Source organism: Aythya fuligula, chromosome 2, assembly GCF_009819795.1.
Source record: "Aythya fuligula isolate bAytFul2 chromosome 2, bAytFul2.pri, whole genome shotgun sequence".
Lineage (NCBI taxonomy): Eukaryota > Metazoa > Chordata > Aves > Anseriformes > Anatidae > Aythya > Aythya fuligula.
In genome coordinates, this window is record NC_045560.1 from 42,286,977 (window position 1) to 42,305,545 (window position 18,569).

Below are 18,569 nucleotides of genomic sequence, written 5' to 3' on the forward strand. Positions count from 1 at the left end.
AATGCTGTCTGTAGCAGAGCTCTCACTGCTCACATTATTTACTCTAGGAAGCTCTGAAATGGCCTCCGTAGGCTGTGACTGAGAATAAACTGTCACTAAACGAAGTCATTTGTTTAAGAATATTATATTAACTTTTATAAGTGGTACCAGTTCCTTCACAGTTCACTTTTTATGCCAAGTCTGTAATGCTGGATGGAAACAGATTCATCTGTCTACTCCTCTGACCCACTCTCTTATTCACCTGAAATAAGTGAAAGACCTAAAGACTTGCATGTGTTAGGAGAAAAGGACAGTACTTTTACAAAAACCAACCAAACAAACAAACAAACTTCTAATGTGTTCCACAAAAACTATTGCATCTATCATTTTTTCCAAGTTCATTAGCCTCATTTTCTACAGAAAGCATCCTGCAGCGATCTTGCAGAGCAGCCTTTTAGGATCCTTGCTTGAGTTTCTCAATGAATCACAACAGGTGCAGAGTTGTCACGACAGAATTGTACCTCAGTACACCCACAGCTCTCTCCTCCCACGCTAGGAGAAGTACTTGGGGTTTTCCCAGGGATGTGACTTTGTCATGGAAACTGTGCTCCCTACCAGTAAAACTGCGAACATTTGCAATTTCCTCATGGGAAGGAGGAGAATAAAATTAATTCCAAAGCTGAAAATGTTGAATGGCATTCCCAGACTCGCTAGTGGTTTATAGAACGGAGTCTGTCATGTCAGAAAATTCATAACCCAATCTCTCTTCATAGCACAAGCAGTCTTATAATTTAACAGCATAAGAAAATTCAAGAATGCCAATGTGGACACCCCTGTGTTTCACCGCAGGAAAGAATTACAGCAGAGATCTCAGGAATTCTATTGTGCAAGAACTAGCAATGGCATATAAAATGCTCGTATTCAACTAACTAATAATGCCTTTCTTTTACAGGAAAAAATACCCAAACAAAAATGTACTGTATTTCGATTATTACAAAATCATGGTTGTGTTTTCCATCAAAATAATTTTAGCAAGTGTACCACAAAATTGCAGAAAATACTGCTCCTATAAATACAGATAGCAGCACAAGAGGTGGCCGAGCCAGCGTGAAGAATAACAGGATTTTACTGGCAAAAGGGCGATATTTTGAATACTCATAATTTATTTACAGTATCTATCTTAAAATTTCAGCCCATCAATTATACATGAAACTGAGTACCATAGTATAGGAGGGGACTAAAAGGCAAGTATTCATTTCCAGCTCTAACATCTCAGTTTTTAAACGAGACCTGCTCCTTAACATGCTGGTAAGACAGATGGATAAGTGTTGGTAGATAAGAGATTTATAGCTTGGCATTATTTAACTTCTCTGTAATTTGCTTGTACTGGTGCCCTTGAGACACATTTTTTTTCCAGAAAGTCTGATTTTTCTACATTTATTCTTGTAATGGTATATTGAGAGTTGTTAAGGAAATTAAAGTCCCATTTCAGGCCCCAGTTCAGCAAAGCGTTTAAGTAATGTTTAACTTAAAGTACATCTCAAACTGAATCCTATTTAACAAAGGCAAAAAAGAGGAGTCTTCAGAGGGACTTGCCCACATGGTTAAAGTTGAAAGTGTGTGGCTTGTTTTGTTAAAGTGAAGTTAGAAATGATGCCTGCATCCCAGAGTCAGGAGACATCCTATGGAAAAGAATGGTTGAGAAGGATATTACTTGGTGAGCAGAGCTGTGGGATGTGCTGAAGGAGGCAGGAAACTCAAGTCAAAGTTTGGAGCAGAATATAAAATGGACTGAACTGGATTTATCATGCTTAGGGGAAGTGTTCTGAGACAGAAAAAAAAAATGTTTTGCGATGAAAAGGAGCCATGTCTCAGCTCACAAACTTACTGGGCAGACAGGCGTGTTCCCCTGAGACATGGTGACATTGGAGGCTTTGCTGAAAAGCTGAAAAAAAGCCTTGGCTAAGGATGAATGGAGAGACTCCATCAAGCTGGCAGCTAAATCCTTTTTATCTTTCTGTCACTGGCGATACTTCCCCTCCTTGTAACATCATCTCTGCTCCCTGTTCCGAAGCAGTTTTAGGGTGCTATATTGACAGTTAACATCTGTTTTAAAAATGTGTCTAGTACAGTCCCAGATCCGGCTAAAGGACTTGAAAAGTTTCAATAGCTCACCCTGAAGTTGATTATGCGCAGCATAATCTGTATTTCCGTGTCTCCTCAGCATATTCCATGCTTTCCAAACTTTACAGTTTTCCAAACTTTACAGTTTTCAAAGGAAAAAAAAAAAAAAAGCTAAAAGCATTTATATCCCCCTTCCCCAATAATTATAAGCTTTTCTTTGAACCAGTAAAAATAGACACAGTTTCCTTATAGAGATCATTTCCCTATGAAAATTCATGTTTAGCATCCATATTCTCCAGAAAAGTACCTGGTGGCACTGTGTTTTGCAACCTGATGTGATAAAAGATAAAAATCCTTAAAATAACCCGTGAAGACACTCGGATGACCAACAGTGAGGAAAAGAAAAGTCTTGAGAAAGGAAGCAACTTTATCATGTTTAATGAAAGTTGCAGTGCGATAAAAGTTCAGCCTTGCAAAGTGGGTCATTTTTCCATTTGACCTTACAGGGAAGCCTCAGACTCAGTAGCTTTGTTAATTAATGTCTTTGTATTTCAGCATGGGGGTGAAAGTTTTAATAGCCTTATAGAAAGTGTATAAATGGATCTGTAGTGAGTCTGAGCAAAGTCGCATTAATATGCAGCTAGGAACTAGAAGACACTTTTATTTATGTAGTAGCAAATTGTCATTAATTGTTATTAAGCAGAAGAAAGTTGCTGCTGTCTTGGTATGGTACTGTCCAGTTCATTTCACCACATCTTTATTTTAGCTTCAAGATTTCTTTTTCAAACTTCTTTTGGGTACCTTTTATTAAGTTTGTCTGAAGAGGGCAGCCTTTCCTAATGCACTTGGAAATTCCTTAATTTGGCAAGGTTACTGTGTGCTGAACAAATTGACAAAGGGCACGCTTACAGTCCCGAGTTTGCCTCTCATTATTGCTTATGTTTTCCTTGAAGTGTCTTTCCACTTATATTTATCAACCAACTGAAAAGAATATTGTGATTTTAAATATTTGACCTATCTGCTAAAATATATTCCAATTTCACTTTTTCTTTATGCTGAATAAATAGAGAATTGCTTTAAGATTTCCAGAAGGAAATTTAAATAGAAGGTTTTCTAAAAATATGGGTACTGTTTATTCGTTCTGCAATCTAGAAAAAAAGTGTGTTAAATGCTAAGACTTTATGTGAATAGAGCAGGGAAATGTTCTTCCCTCTCTACTGACAGTTCTCCTTATCTTTCATGTTTTCAATCCTGAACTGCTCTCCAGGCTTCAAAAAGAAGCATTAGCCTGAAAGTAGGCAGAGTGATGTTACTTTTTCTTTTATTTTATGCTTTAATCATAGGGAAATATTTAAAAAATTCTTACAGCAAATTCATGCATTACAACGTTACCAGGAAAGATGAATGGCTACTCCACATTTCGCAATTAGTGTGATAGATTTAAGGGCTCTTAGAAGAATTTATTGCCATGGTGTGCCTCGATCACAGTGCGGGGAGGGGCATCTGAAGAAGCCGGGATGATATATTTCTTCAGTTATTGCTGCTCTAGCCACTCTGTCGCATCTCTCCTCCTGCAGTGACAGGCACATTTGAATGCCTGTCTCACCTTCCCTGTTGTGATTTAGATCCTGTGATGGGGGAGCATGAGCACAAGCTGAACACGGGGAGCAAGCACAAGGGCTCCAACAAGGAGGAGAACTGAAATGCTTGCACTCGTGGAAGGGGAAGGGTGGCAGAAACAAGAGGTGGAGGATCTCACAGCCTTTAGATAAATGAGCATGCTGTTTGCAGAAGAGTATTACCTGTCTTACTAAAATCTCTATACAAAAGTCATGTCCAGCACATTGCTTGGGCAGTAACGGTGGTGTGGATTGCAGGAAAAACAGTCAACTAGCTGTATTCTCTGCAGGAGTGTTTGTAACAAAAAGAAAGTGCTTTTTTGTACCCAGGAGCCTGGACAGCTACGGCACTTGATGGGTATAAACCACGAACTTCACAGTCACAGCGGTTGTCACCCTTGCTAGTTATTTTATGCTCGCCCTGACTACAGTCAAACTGCAGTTCTATGCCACCCTTTTTGTTTGTCAGCTTCTTAGGTCAGCTGCTGATTATGCAGTAAGAGTGCTGAACTACTCAAATGATCCTTCTTTTACTTTGCTGTCTATTTTTTTTTTTAGGAAAGAGAAATTTCCCCGTTGACGCTAGGGCCAAAGTAGCAAACAGCTGAATTTCCTCCTTCCACAAACTTGCACCATCATTTAATGCTGCCCAGTGTTTAAGCTACCAAACTCCTTGCAGCCCAAGGTCACTGACTGACAGAAAGCTCACTCAAGATCTTATAATTACACAGCTATTTACCTATTTTTATATTCCTTGAATTTATCTTGGTATGCCTACTGATCCAAAACCAACCTTTTCTTCCCACTTCATCTTTTCTACAGCAGTGACTTCTCCGAAGTCAAGGCAGTTTGCTTCAGTTCCTTCCAGTGTGAGACTTCCCCAAGAGCTGGACCGCTCTGTAAAGCATGGGGCTAGTTCCTCATCCTGCCTTAGTGTACTGCTGCTTTGAAACACAGCAGAAATTTCGTTGTCTCCCTGCTTAGAAGGTACTCGGCTTTCTACACGTCACACAGACAGTTGCATGCTTTTAATGTGGTGTTAAAGATGTCAGATTCTCTTCTTAAAGCCCAAAGAACCACTAGTATATTCTTCCTAAATCCTCTAAGAAATTACACCTTAATTGTGTTTATATCACTGTTTTCACTTGAGACCACATCTAACTGAAATTGATTGCTTGTTTTTCTTTTTTTCTTTTTGTGAGTAATCTTGGGAGGGAACATCATGGTCTTTGCCAGACACCAATACTCGCTGTCTCTCTCTGTTTCCTCTGCTTAATAAGTATGTGCCTGTAAAAGATATGGAAGATTTTTTTTTGAGGTTGTAATGAGAAGAAATGTACAATTAATTCTTACATTTCCAATATACCCTTACTTTGGAATTGGAAATATGACTCTCCTTCCATTCCTTTGGAATATTTTCAAAATTAGGTTGCAGAATTTTTGACTCTGCTTATTGCTTCCTGGTCTTAATAATTTAGCAGGAATTGCCAGCATTATTCCTGAATGTCTAATTGCCTTTTGAATACTGTAAAAATTTGATTCTTCTGAGAATGACTCATTCATCTAGAAAATGGCCTTTGCTGTTCACTTTTATCTTTCTCACCATTAAAGATATCATTAGAGTACCTCCTCCACCTTTCTATGATTGCATTGTTTGCAAATAAAGATCTTCATTTTTATCTTTTCCTGAACCTTCATGATTCACGTTCATCCCTCCCAGTACTGTAATACATGCAAAATATTCTTATTAGTACATCTTCTGTCTGCCATCTTCTATTTCAATTTCTGCAGTATTGTCTTTTGTATCATCTTGTCAAGGCTCTTGTCTCTTTTGACTTTCTTATAATCTTTAACATAAGATTAATTCTGAATTCTTTCATGACATTAATAAAGGAAGGAAAGACACACACCTTTATGAAAGCATCCACTGTTCTATATTTCACGTTCTTCTAATGTTTTTGATACTCTCTGTAGTGTATCTGAAGGTCTTCTGCTCAATGTCAGTCTTCCATATGATCACTTTTTTGTCTTCTAATACCTCAGACCTCAAACCCTCAAAGATTCTGTGTCACTTTTAATATTTTGGCCTGCTTTTTTAATGCGACAAATATCTTAGAATTGCTGTTGGAAAAGAACAGCTCTCACTACAATAAAATTCTTTTAGGTTCCTGTTGATATTCCTTTGTCTCAAATAAACATGAAGTTGTTAAGCTAATTAACAACATTTTTGCAGACCTATGCAAACTTTTGAAGAAAGCCACATCTGTCAGTCTCACAAAACTAATCCCATTCCACTGCCTGCTATAACCAAGACTGTCTTTTTATAGTTGGTTCCCTACATCTTGCTCATGCCTTAGTGTTTCATTTACTCAGGGAGTGGTGAGAGACTGGAGGACATAAAATATGTCATTATGTTCCTTCAAGTTCCTCTGATAGTGCATCTTATATTTCATTACTCATTCTATCAATATGAGTAAATATCCTGGTAATATCAATACCGTTGTGCTCCCTGACTGATTGAAGTTACTGACGGAAGATAATGTAACGTCATTCAACATAATATGATATTTACTTCAAACCCTGTAGTTTTTTTTTTTTTTTTTTTTTTTTTTTTTTTTTTTCCCCTTGCAAAAGCATCTACTTGCCTAAAAAAATCCCCCAATCCACCTTCTTCTCTCTCATATGGCTGTGATGTGCTCCCCTACCTTCTCTGCAGTACTTGGGATAATTCTTGACCTCAAAGCATCAAATGTTTCCATATTCAAGTTTTTCTCATTTTTTTTTCTTCACTCAGATGAGATGATTTCTCCTCCTTATCTTTCTGTGTGTTTCCAAGTCTTGTGACTTACAATTTCTTAATTCTACATTTTATGGGATAAGGATGCCAACTTTATGTCAACTCCATCTGGAAGACTTGTAGGTTGTTCCTCGAACTCTTTGCAGCTTATCTCTAAACTCTCTGGCTTTGGGAGAAAGTGCTGACTGCACAGCTAATCACGGTGCATGTAGCATCCCCAGACAGACAGGAAGTCCTTTCACCATATTAAAATTCCTAAGAAAGAAGTTGTTGCTTGTCACCAACTGTAACAATTGTTCAGCTTGTTTGTGATTCGATTAAATGGCACTTTAGTTTGCCAACACAAATGACAATGAAGAAGGAGTTAATGGCTACAGTACTGTTGGCTAGAGCTTGGCCAGAGAGTTCTGCTAAGGAAGGCCTGATTTGAGATGAGTAGCAAGGTCTCTAATACCTTATTCGCTTTGTGATACCTAAAAGGCTTGGGGACATCATCCCCATTTAAAGATGTATTTTGAAATTTCAAATACATTCATGATTAGTTTTAACAAACATATAGGATATGGGAGGTCATTAAGTGAAGCTTTTTTTGTTAAATGCAAAACTCCTGGTTGGTAAGTCTAAGGAGAGGTTATGTAGACATGATATTGTCAACCCTGGTTTTGTCTGTAATTATTATTTTCCTTCCAGGGTACAAAAATATCTGTATTAAAGTGGTGACAAAGAGAAAAAGGAGTGGGAATCACAGTGCCATGAAAGCCATACATCGTGGTTAAGTAAGTCAAAATCACTAAACCATAAAGATTCAGCTTTTGGGGTAAGCAATAGATAAATTGTATTAGTTTTGGCAATAGCACCTCAGCAATTATGAGTCACTATGCTGACAACCAAGAGTAGAGAGTAAATATAAAACACAAGTGAGTACTTTGAGTGAGTACTTGAGTTCCTGTAAAAACATCCACTGAATGCATTTGCTTCATCAAAGCCCAAACCCACAGGTTCACAGAGATGTACTCCTATGGTTGACAGCTCAGTCAATATCTCTCCTGCTCTGTCTCTTCCTGTCATAACATTGATTTCTGTAAGTTAGAGGAAGTAATCTCCGATGACATTGTGCAACAAAGTTTAGAAAAGTTGTTGTTTTTTTTTTTTTTTCTCCACTGCCCTCTTTCTCATATACAACTTACAAATGTATTTCATTTACAATTTACAAACTTTACATCTCCCAAGTCTGTTACGTTTTACATCCTGACCACTATATCCAGACAAACTGCTATTTTTAATGTCTTTTCTTGCTCTTAAGCTTTTATCGGACAACATCCTTGATGATTGTCCTGCATCATCTCATCACTGCAAAGCAATGATGTCACTTTGACATATGCTAGTCACTCCGCAGCCAAGCTAGCTGACAAGTGCACTGTGCCCCTTTGCATGGAAGAGAAGGCAATATTGTCATGCCATGTACTGCCATTCCACCACCGTCAACACCACTATGCTTCATTCTGTGTCCAATGACCAGCAGTGCTTGCCAGGAAGTTGAAAACTGCTGCATAAAGTAAAAACTGCTGCAAATGAGGTGATGTTCCTGTTATTAATTTGATTAGCAACCTTTTCCTGTCTTCGTGTTTCTGACAAAAAATAAATAAATACATTTGTCTCTGGAATTTCTTAGCACTCGTCTCACTCCAAAGTAGGTGTTTTTTAGTGTGTTCTGGAGGGATTTTTATTTTGAGGAAAGAGAACTTGAAAATTAATTTTACTTTTATGGTATTGAAGAAACCATGGATCTTTAACGTATTAGCAATTTGTTTTCTCTTATGTCCACAGTGGTGTTAGCAATGAATTTCCAACACAATATTGGTATTGTTGAAAAATAGGATGAGGTTTTGAAGGGAGCAAGGGATCATGTATATTTATGGTACAGGAGTAAAAATAGCTTCATGGGTGAGTGGTGCATCTGTAATGAGCAGGCTTCAGTGGGGTCTGTTCTCCCCTGGAGCAAGGTGTGGTAGTAGGTTTGAAGCACAGAAAGATGCTTTCAACTGAGCAGACTCCTCTGATCTGCTGAGATGGCATTTGTGAGGAAAAGCCTATGAAGGATTTAGTATTCTTACATGTGCATGGTCCTACCCCACACAGAGAATCACCAAGGGTTGGGAGCGTCTGGAGCCAGGCCAGGGGCAGTGATAGATTGATATCTAGGCACGAAGTCTATGTTATTTCAAGAGATATAGCTGTTTCCAATTTCAAAGTGTAATTCCTCTAAGCACCATTTTTGATTAGATAGAATCAGTTGAGTTGTCACCTTTGCTATTTAACTTGAAATAGCAATTAATAACTTGTCATTTTCTATACTGCATTATTGTGGGAAAAGCTCAATAAATGAAAATAAATAAAAATCAATACTTCAAAACCAGCCACTTCCCTCCTGGTCTGCTATGGTTAATGGCAAAAGGACTTCACCTAGTTATATGTTTCTGGAGAGTAATAAGGGACAATGTCATCATTTATTGTATGAGAGGATAAAATGTTATATTTTACTTCTGTTTCTCTTCATAAACTCCTTCTGTGAAATAAGCAAGCGAACCCAAAAGCCTGTACCCGTCAATAAGCAGCCACTGAATATTGATCCTTTTTAATATAACTTTACTGGTTCTGCTTTGCAAAAGTCACAGCTATACAAACCTCCACAAGAGAAGCTAGTCTAAAGAAAGCTTCAAAGACAGAACTTCAGTGCCTTAATGTGTTACAGTTGTCAGATACCATTACTACTTCATTTAGCAAATGGATTTTTGAGTTTTAGGAAAAATCAAGGAACTTCTGTATTGTACGGTGCAAGATATATCCTGTAGTTTGATGTTAGCCTTTGCATAAACAGCTGCATCCTAAACTCTGAACATCTCCAATAAGACCAATGAGCAAGATATCTGCTGAATGCCAGCAAGATTTTAGGCCTGGGATGTGAAGAGCCCAGGAACTGCTGTTATGTTTTGCAACTCTAACTAGAACTGAACTGTAACTTTATTCTCCAAGTAGTACAAGCATAAGTTTGAAAAAAATGTTCTTGAGATGATTAAATGTTTAGTATTATCTTCCATTTGCTTTCATCTTATATTTCCTCCATTCACAAATAAAAATAATTTCTTCCCTTTTTACTCAGCCAAAAAATTCTGGCTAAGCCCTGGAAGTCAAGGCTTCTCAGCTTTAGCAGTGAGTTGTGTTTGAAAGATTAACAAACGTTCATAGGAGTTCACAACACAGTTCAAAGGTACCCCGATTACATAACAAATTTGCTGCCATAATAACCCTGTAAACCCTAGAAAAGGACAAATTGCCTGGGTCCCTTGGTAGGAAGGAGAACAAGGAGTGTGGGCAGATTTAATTTCACTTAACATTATCCATCGAAAGTTAGATGTCTCAATTAAACGAGCTGCTCAACCTCTCTCTCCAGTGAGTGGATGGATAGAGACAGGTACTTCCAGATGGTAATTCATTCCATCTTCAGATACGTTGCCAAGATAAATGGGATGAATTGCCATACCCATCAGAAAGTTTTACACATTCATTTGGCTCTAGAACAGGTAGTAAACTTTGACTTAGTTATCAGAGTGTTTACTTTATTTTGCTTTTAGAAATATTGTTGGAGTAAAGTTACAAGCGTCGTTTTCTTTGTGCTCTGCTTTTCTTTCCCAGTTTTGAAATCTGGCCTTGCCACGAAGCTTTCCATGAATGCATGAGAATGTATTTATGGACTGCATATAATCTTGGCTTGTATTGTACACAGTCATTAATAGCCTCAACCCAAGAGAGGAACAGTAACATATCATTTCAGGAGCACTCCCGTTGAGCTGTACTCAGATGTGCCAGTATTTTACTCATAGTTTTTTTTTCTAGCCCCTTAATACAGTGCATACTCTGTTCAGTAGCATGAATCTTCAGAGAGAACTGTTTTCCTGTGAATTGCGTGTAAAAACAGCAGCTTTGCACATACACTACATCATTTGCTCTTCTTTTATCTGTAGCACTTCATTGCTATGAAAAGCACTTTGTTTTGCTCTCTCTGGGATTTGGAGGTAGCCTGGTGTTTCATCAGCATTCCTCACGTTCAGGCTCGGCTCCAGCTATGTGCCTGGAGCACGTGTTGCACCTGAAAGAAAGCATTTTCCCCGTCAGATTTTTTCCTTTCAGGCAGCCTATTGCCTGGGCAGCAGTATGCAGCACACTGAGCATCATTTTTTTTCTTCTCGTCTCTTTTGCTGTAACTCCCAGCTCAGATACCAAAGACCATATGTCCAAGTAGCAGTTTTATTGCCTTCAGAAGCATGGTCTGCTGAAGGAAAAAAAAAAAAAAATTAAAAAATGGCGTATGCTTCTGAAATTTTTAATGGATGTTTATTGGTCTTTTAAAAAAAGACTGGTGGTCACCTGCAGCTCCATGAGTTTATGCCCTCCTCGCAGGTGGGGGGAAAGAGGAGAGGAGGTGAGGACATTAGGAACAGCTTGGACAAGCAGGTGATTAGAATCAGCAGTCCTAATTAGTTTTTAATAGTTCAAGAGGGGAGCGGAGCTTGTACCTCCATATGGCTGAGAATGGTTGGGGGGGGGCAGGTTGTAGGGGATAGCTGGGATGGTAGAAATGGCTAGGTGGAAGAGTTACTAAGCATAGGGGCTAGCTTTGCTAGAAGCTTTGGGGAAGCAGATAGCTGCTTGGTTTAGATCTTTTGAATGATGTTGTTAAGGAGCTGTACAAAACTAGAGTGCAGGTTTATGAGTAGAAAGTCTTTAAATATTCTGCATATGTCTTCCCTATTCCTTGAAAGGGAGAGTGATGAGAGAGGTGACTTCTCCTGAAGAAAGGGAAGAGCCTTAAGGTGCTAAGTGCAGCCCAGGTTTTCCCTGGTAAAATATCTTACAAAAAATCCTGTGCCTTGAGGTCTCCTTTGCGTTGTGAGCTGCATGCAGAAATTGCTCATCTGGTAGAGCTTGTGCTGTAGCTGCTGATTGTGGCTGCTGGGCATAAGTGGCCAAACTCCTCCAGGTAAGTGGCTTCCTAATTTCTACAGATTCTAGGAAAATACAAGTGTGTATGTGCTTGGGGTTAGTTCATGTGTAGGCATTTTTAATTTTTCTAAGTCACCTGTTTCAAATGCTATAGCCCCTGAGGCAGCCAGGGGATGTTGTCTGGCGTTAAAGCTTTCCCTGTAACCCTATAAAACTTGGAGAGGCTCTCAGAGTGAAATACTTTCCAAATCTTTCAGAACCTACTCTAAATGATCTGATGTGGAAACTCCTGTGTGTGAATGCTGTAAGCCTTTTCACTATAACTTTGTATTGTGATCGCTAAGTAACATGCGAGTGGTTCTGTGTGTTGATCTATGAATGGGGGGCAGGGGGAGTTTGGGCAGATGGGGGAATAAAAGATGAGATTAGACTTTTTATACTACTAGTTTTATGAGTATTCTTCAATGATCATCTTTTAATCGAATCAGAAGATGGAGGTTAATATCGAAGAACTTCTGAGGCTCTTATTCTCTCCTGTTTGCAAGGGTATTCAAAAGAATGATCCTATACCCATGTCTTTAAGGTATTCATCTGCTGCCTAGTCTGGAAAGTGTTCATCTGTTTGGTAGTAATATTGTAATACTGTTTCTCTGTGGGATATCTTTCTTGGGGATGCCCTTGAAATGGAAAAACTGCAGCTATCTTGTTACTCAACTTGTCATTCATATAGGTTCACCAGGCTTTCTTCTGTAGCAGAAGAAGATAGCTTTCATTAGTTCTCATAAACTAATCAACGTTGTGTGCGTTTTGTTTCTTCTGAAGTTTTTATCAAAAGAGTTATTCTGTTGCACAGCATAACTGTTCATTAAAAATGCTTATCCTTCTAAGGGTGTCTAGTAGAAGTTAGATATGTTATACAGTAATGCTAATAATTAAATTTGTAAAAATAATTGTTTTTTGATAGACTAATACAAAAGCATGATTACAGCAGTGGCTCTTCCTCACTAATAGGAATGACATGCAAGCTCTAGAATATGTAATGATCTATAAGCCCTAGTGGTTATAAATGGTGTTGAAATGTACTATATCCTTGGGTGTTAAAAGCTGTAAGCTATTTATTTTCATACTTACAAAGAGTATACTACATTGTACTATAAATCTTACATGGACTGTCTTACTTGCCTTTTTTTTTTTTTTTTTAAATATAGCTTATCCAAATTGTTCAAATACAAATCTGGCTCCCCTTATAGCATCCTGTTACTGGTATTCTGATAGATCTCATATTGCTTTGATTCCTTTGTACTGTAAAAAGCCTTTTGATTATAAGGTGTGTAAGTGACATACAAAATATGAATATGAAAGGCCATGCTATGGATTCCTTTTGATTTGATAAAAACAAATGCAGAGGAAAGTACAGGGATTAATCATAAAGACAGACTTTTTCTCTTCCAGGAGAAGGCTGATAAATAACTGGTATATTTGAGTGCTATATATTAAAATTTGACTTTGGAATGAGGCTGGAGGGATCCTGAAAGAAAAACCTTACTTAATTTTCTGTGAGTTCAAAAGAGCTTCTGTAACAGTAGCATGAAGTCTGGAATTAAACCGCTATTGATTTAGGGGGAAAAAAATAAAAATATAACTTTGTAGAACAAGCAGACAAACTCTTTTAATGATGAGTTTGTGAGATGGACATAAACTTAGAGCATATTTGCCTAAAGCTGCGTAAATTACCTGTCCTAAAGGTAATGCCTTTCAGCCCTGTCTTAGCTTAGGGCTCAGTATTTAAGTTTGCAATGTAGGTGATAGGCAGTAGTTGAGGATAAAGCTGAGGTTGTAAGATCAAAGGCTAAAGAGTTCAATAGTAGCAGATTCAGCAGACTTCTTTCACCTCTGGTTGTAATGCTACCATATCATATTTATGGCTTCTTGAGACTTTTTGTTTGTTTTTATTATGGGAGTTTATATGGTTGAAATGGGAGGTGACTATGTGCATGGTGGAGATGGTGAATATTTGAGATGTCAATCTTCTATTTTGCAGAGAACTACAGCCAACAAGACTTCAGGTGCTCCTTCCTACAGCAGATGGTCCAGTTCACAGCCCCATCAGGTAATTTGCCCTTATCAAAAAGGATATGAAGCTCAGGATGACACAAGCTTCCTTTTAAAACGAATCTCTGAGGGGACTGGGGAGAGGTATCTACCTACATTAACCCATGTAGGTCCTGCTCATCTCTGAGATTGTTGCAGGATGTCCTGTGGCAGACTGTTAGATGCAGTTCATTGTTATGGAAGAGGTGTTGTATGGCTATGACTCCTCTAATGCAATTGTGTGGAAAATGGTTTGTGTGAATCATGATGCTTGGATTGGGGTGGGGGAATGGAACGGACACACAACAGGGCTGAGATACTTTGTGTCTTAAAAGAATGTCTAGCCTGCTAATATTAAATGCATTTGCATGGCTCAATGTCTAGACAAAAAGGGAAGAAGAACAATGACTTGGGAATCTAATTATGGACTAGGACCTGTGTCATATCTCCAGGGAACTCCTCCAGAAAAGATTTGATAATGGAGGCTGGTCTGAGAGGGGGGGGTTGGCCTAAGAGGCTGAATGTGAAGATGAGATGACCAAATTTTTGAAGTGCCTTTCATGGAATATGGTTTGTGTGAAACACGCTAATTGGGTGGGGAACACGGAAGAATTCTGTGTGCAATAAGATGGTCTTGTCTGCTCATATTAAATGCATTTGGTTGGCTCAAGACCTAAACAAAAAGGGAAACAGAACAATGACCTGGGAATCTGATGATGTATTAGGAGATTCTTCATATCTCCAGGGAATTCCTCCAGAAAAAATTGTGTTATGGTTAGTGGCCAAGAAACAAATATGGTGTGTCAACAATGCAAAAGGACATGTGACAGTTTAAAGTGACAATTAGGAGCCTAACTTAAGTGCGTCTTTTTCTTGGAATCTGTTTCTGTGGAGCATGTTATATCGATGGGATGACTTCTGTATGTGTTAAAAGTATGGCTTGCCTGGTAATATTAAATGCGTCTGAGTGGCTGAAGACTTTGACAAAAAGGGAACCAGATAAAAGACCTGGAAAGCAGATAATAGATTAGGACCCATCTCATATCTCCAGGGAATTCCTTCCATTAAGGTTTGATAATGGTTGGGTTCCAGGTTGGAGGCTGGAAGGCAGATACGGTAGGTCACCAGAGCAAAAGGAAATGTGCATGTGTCTGAAAATGAAGATTAGCTGTGACAATGGTTAGCTGCTGAGAGGGGAGGCTGGCCCAGCTGCAGGTAATGTTGGTCAACCCTCTGAATGTGTTGTCAGTGATGTAACCGTCCCTGATACCATTGTACCATGAAGACCATTGTAGATGGATCCTCCAATCTTTTGACTGTCACTTAAGCTAGAAATGAGTTTAACAAAGTCTTTAGCAGCGCATGAAATGGTGTTCTTCAGTGTGCCCTCTGTCCCCCTAATGTTTTTCCACTACTTAAGACAACTAAGTTATAAAGTAGTTACAATAAATAAAATATTTGGGGAGACTTGTTATAAACTCAAACCAAAGAGGAAAAAAACTGCTTAGTAAGGGTCAGGAAGCAATATTATTGTAAATTATTTCTCATTAAAAATTGAATGTTATTCAATGTTTGTCTTTTATCAAAATCAACCCTTCTTGACTATAGACAAGCACATGACTGACTTTAAATGAAAGACAGTGTATTTCAGCTAAAACGTCACCCTCTTTCAAAACTTGCTTGTTCAGAACTGATCATATATAAGTTGCTTTCCCCAAAGTCTTTACGTTTGCTTTTTTCCAATGTCTTTCTACTTCTGCTGCAGCTTTAAAACACTAAGCCTACTGGATTTCTGTTCTTACACACATGTATATGCTAAGAGGGGAAACTTCCAAGAATTTGAGTCTAGGTCTTGAAAACTAAAGTGAGAGAAATGATCGATTTCATTTGTGTTCAAAATGGGATGGGAAAGAAAGTGGCTAAATGCTTAATTCAGTGAGTTACCTATTTGACCATCCTTGCAATCTTAGTATTTGTTTTCTCTGGGTCCTATGAGTCTTGGTCTACTCTGTATATGCGTTCTATCTGCTTGCTGAGACTTCTGTATCACACAGAATCACAGAATTTCTAGGTTGGAAGAGACCTCAAGATCATATACTTTCTTTCCCCTTAGAAAGCATTGAATTTTTACATTTGGTTGGGGGAGATGGTTAATTCCTTCCACTGCTTGTTTCTTACTCAATACTAGGGGATCACAAAGTGAGTAGGGAAAAATGCATGGAGTTTCACTAGTATGCACAAGACAGAAATGGCAACGACTGTTCCCCTCTTTCTGCATGTTTGCAGTTGCTCATTAAGCTTAATGGGAGACACATTCCTAAGTCAGGAGGAGATCATCCTAACAAATCATAAGAAATGCACTTTACGCTCTACACACTTGATTTCCTTTTTGAGGAGGGAGGGGAAAGATAAGTACATAATAAAGATTGCTTGTAGCATTACAACCCTGTCAAATCCCTAGTAGAGTTGAGGGATTAACTACCAGGAATGTTCTTTGAAAGTATGTCTAGACCATCCAGCATCTGCAGGAAAAAAATGGTTTTACTGTATTAAAGCATGCCTGTGGTAATTTTCCTCCACCTGTGTTGTACCCCACATGTTTTAATCTTGCCTTCCTTTGTCATTTGCACTCTAATCTTTTCTTTTTCATCCTTGTTTATTGTAAGCTTTTGTCTTCTGTGTTTTGGGTTTAATAAGCTTATAAACTTGCCTCACGGATATTACAAATACTAGTACCAACTGTGAGGATGTGTAGCCATGCAGTGGTTCTGTTTGGGAGACCTGAATACTGCTGTGCACTCTCACAAGCTGAAAGTGGCAAAATATTTGTATTGGATCAGAGATTTGTATTCAGCCTTGCAACTTGCCAGCATCTATATATAGTTTATTTTAACATTTTTTGAAGATGGCTTTCCAAGAAAGAAAAAGATCAAAGTTCAGATTCATATTGTCTGCATTTTCTTCAGCCTCATGCAGTGAGCCCACTGAAGGCTTTTCCACATAGATCTTACAAGAATCTGCACAGAAACCTAATAGAGCTACATGGCTGAGACCTTTGATACATCTAAGAAATGTTAAAAGTTAAACTGATTTCCTCTTTTCCCTCCCCCAAGTTTTCTTCTTTCATTTTCTCTGTCTGTGTGAAGTTTGAAGGTCCATTGGGTGAGAGATCTGAAGGGGTTCTACAGGTGGGGTCAACAAGTCACTGAAAATAACACATTTTTCACTGACTTATTTTGCTTTGTACTACCCAGACATGCTTATATTTTGTATTGGATAAGCTGAAGCATGTTTATCTACCTCAAATACGCTATCTGGGGAAGGTTTTTAATAAGTTCCTATTAACTCATCGCTCTCATGGGCATGTGGAATTTGTGTGCTCAGGTTTTTTGATGTGAAGCTGTTCAGAGATTTTTTTCCCCTGCCCCTCGAGCCTGGGAAAGTGTCTTGCTGCAGGGGAGGTATCTTTAAAACTTGATTAAGAGGTTCCTTTTGACTGCCCTGGGAAAGACACATTACCTGCTTCAAGCCAGTTTTTTTTTTTTTTTTCTCTTTTCAAGCTCTCTACTTTTTCAGTGTCAAAGTAAGAAGCCGGTACTCTAAAAGGTTGACTTCTTTTTTTTTTTGAAGCCAAGGAATTAATCTATTTAATTAGAGGATAGGGGGGTGGGTAATCGAGCCAAACCAGATCTCAGCTTCTGAAATGGCATCCAAGGAGCTGCGTTGGACCTTACTGGCTCCAGATGCATTAAACTTGCTTGAAGGATGGAATCAAGGAGTAGATACAAATGGGTACCAATAAGCTAAAATTACCTGTGCTGCCTTTCCTGGCTAGTGGCATCTCTTGATGTGTGAAGAAGTCCGCAGCAATTTTGTGAAGAACTCTGAAGTGAATTTAGTCCTTCGGTGGTACTCTGAAGACTGTATGTGCTCACTGCTGATGAAAATGAAGGAGAAAGTAGAGCACTCTTTCAGGCATGGTGATATGGCTGATTTCTAATGTGATGCTGCTTTTGTGGAGTGGGATGGCAGCCAAGGCAGGGTGCCTTATAGTGACGATGCATCTGTGTGGGATGGTCTGTGTCTTGCTAGGAGTTGTAGGTACACAAGTAGAGTGGGATGCAAGACACTCAGTATTGCAGCTCTGCTGTCTCTAGAAGCAGTTTTAATATCAAAGTATTCTACTGGTAACAGTGTGAGAGCCAAGTGCTAGAACCTATTGGGGTGGTATAGCTAATGTAGGTAATACAAAGCAACAACAACAAAAAAACAACAACTTAGAAAACAAGAAATCTGTATTTCAGATGGCAATTTAAGGTTGAGCCATTTGAAGAAACAATAGATGAAGCTTTTTAAAAGAAAGAAGAAAGGCACAACAATCCATGTAACATGCTTATGTTTCTGGCATCGATGAGCAGCAAAAAGTGCATAGTACCTACCCAGATTTCACAAAGAAATCCACTTAATATGCAAGCAGAAGACAGTGATACTTTCTGAATTAGTCTCTTCTTGCTTGTAGGCATAGGAGGGAGTTTGTCAAGACAGATTGTTCACTTGGCCCTTGCTGTTGGCTGGCACCTTTGTGACAATCTTGTAGTTCTCTTGCAAAAGGACTGCTAGGATTTGGAGATGCTTCTGTTATTTTACTTTATAAAAGTATATGGACATTTTTTTTAGTGCTATGTGCTAAATGAGCCTGCAGAACAATTGGTGTGTCTTAAATGCCATTAAAAATAATATAGAGCACTTCAGCATCTTCCCCCCACCCCATTCCTATTAGCAAGGCATTAGTTGGAGCTAATGGAGCAAAAATACAGAAAATGAAATGGTGTCCAATGGGCCAAGGGACAGGAGGATTCTCAGCTTCCATATTGCTCTTCTGTCTGGCTTCTCTGCTGCTTTGCTACAGAATTATTACTCTGGCCTTCTGGTGCTGGCAACACAAGCTTCTTGCTTCT

General features: G+C 38.6%; 1 protein-coding gene across 7 annotated transcripts in view; it reads left to right on the plus strand.

Moving 5' to 3' along the window:
- Positions 1-18,569, plus strand: part of RBMS3 (RNA binding motif single stranded interacting protein 3) — a 694,738-nt gene that overhangs the window by 90,477 nt on the left and 585,692 nt on the right. For 6 of the 7 annotated variants that reach the window (XM_032183106.1, XM_032183102.1, XM_032183101.1 and 3 more), the window contains one exon: positions 13,562-13,630. The exons of the other annotated variant lie outside the window; for it this stretch is intronic. In XM_032183106.1, the coding sequence (XP_032038997.1) occupies positions 13,562-13,630 (69 nt within the window). The remainder of the gene's footprint in view (positions 1-13,561; positions 13,631-18,569) is intronic. 7 annotated transcript variants of the gene reach the window in all.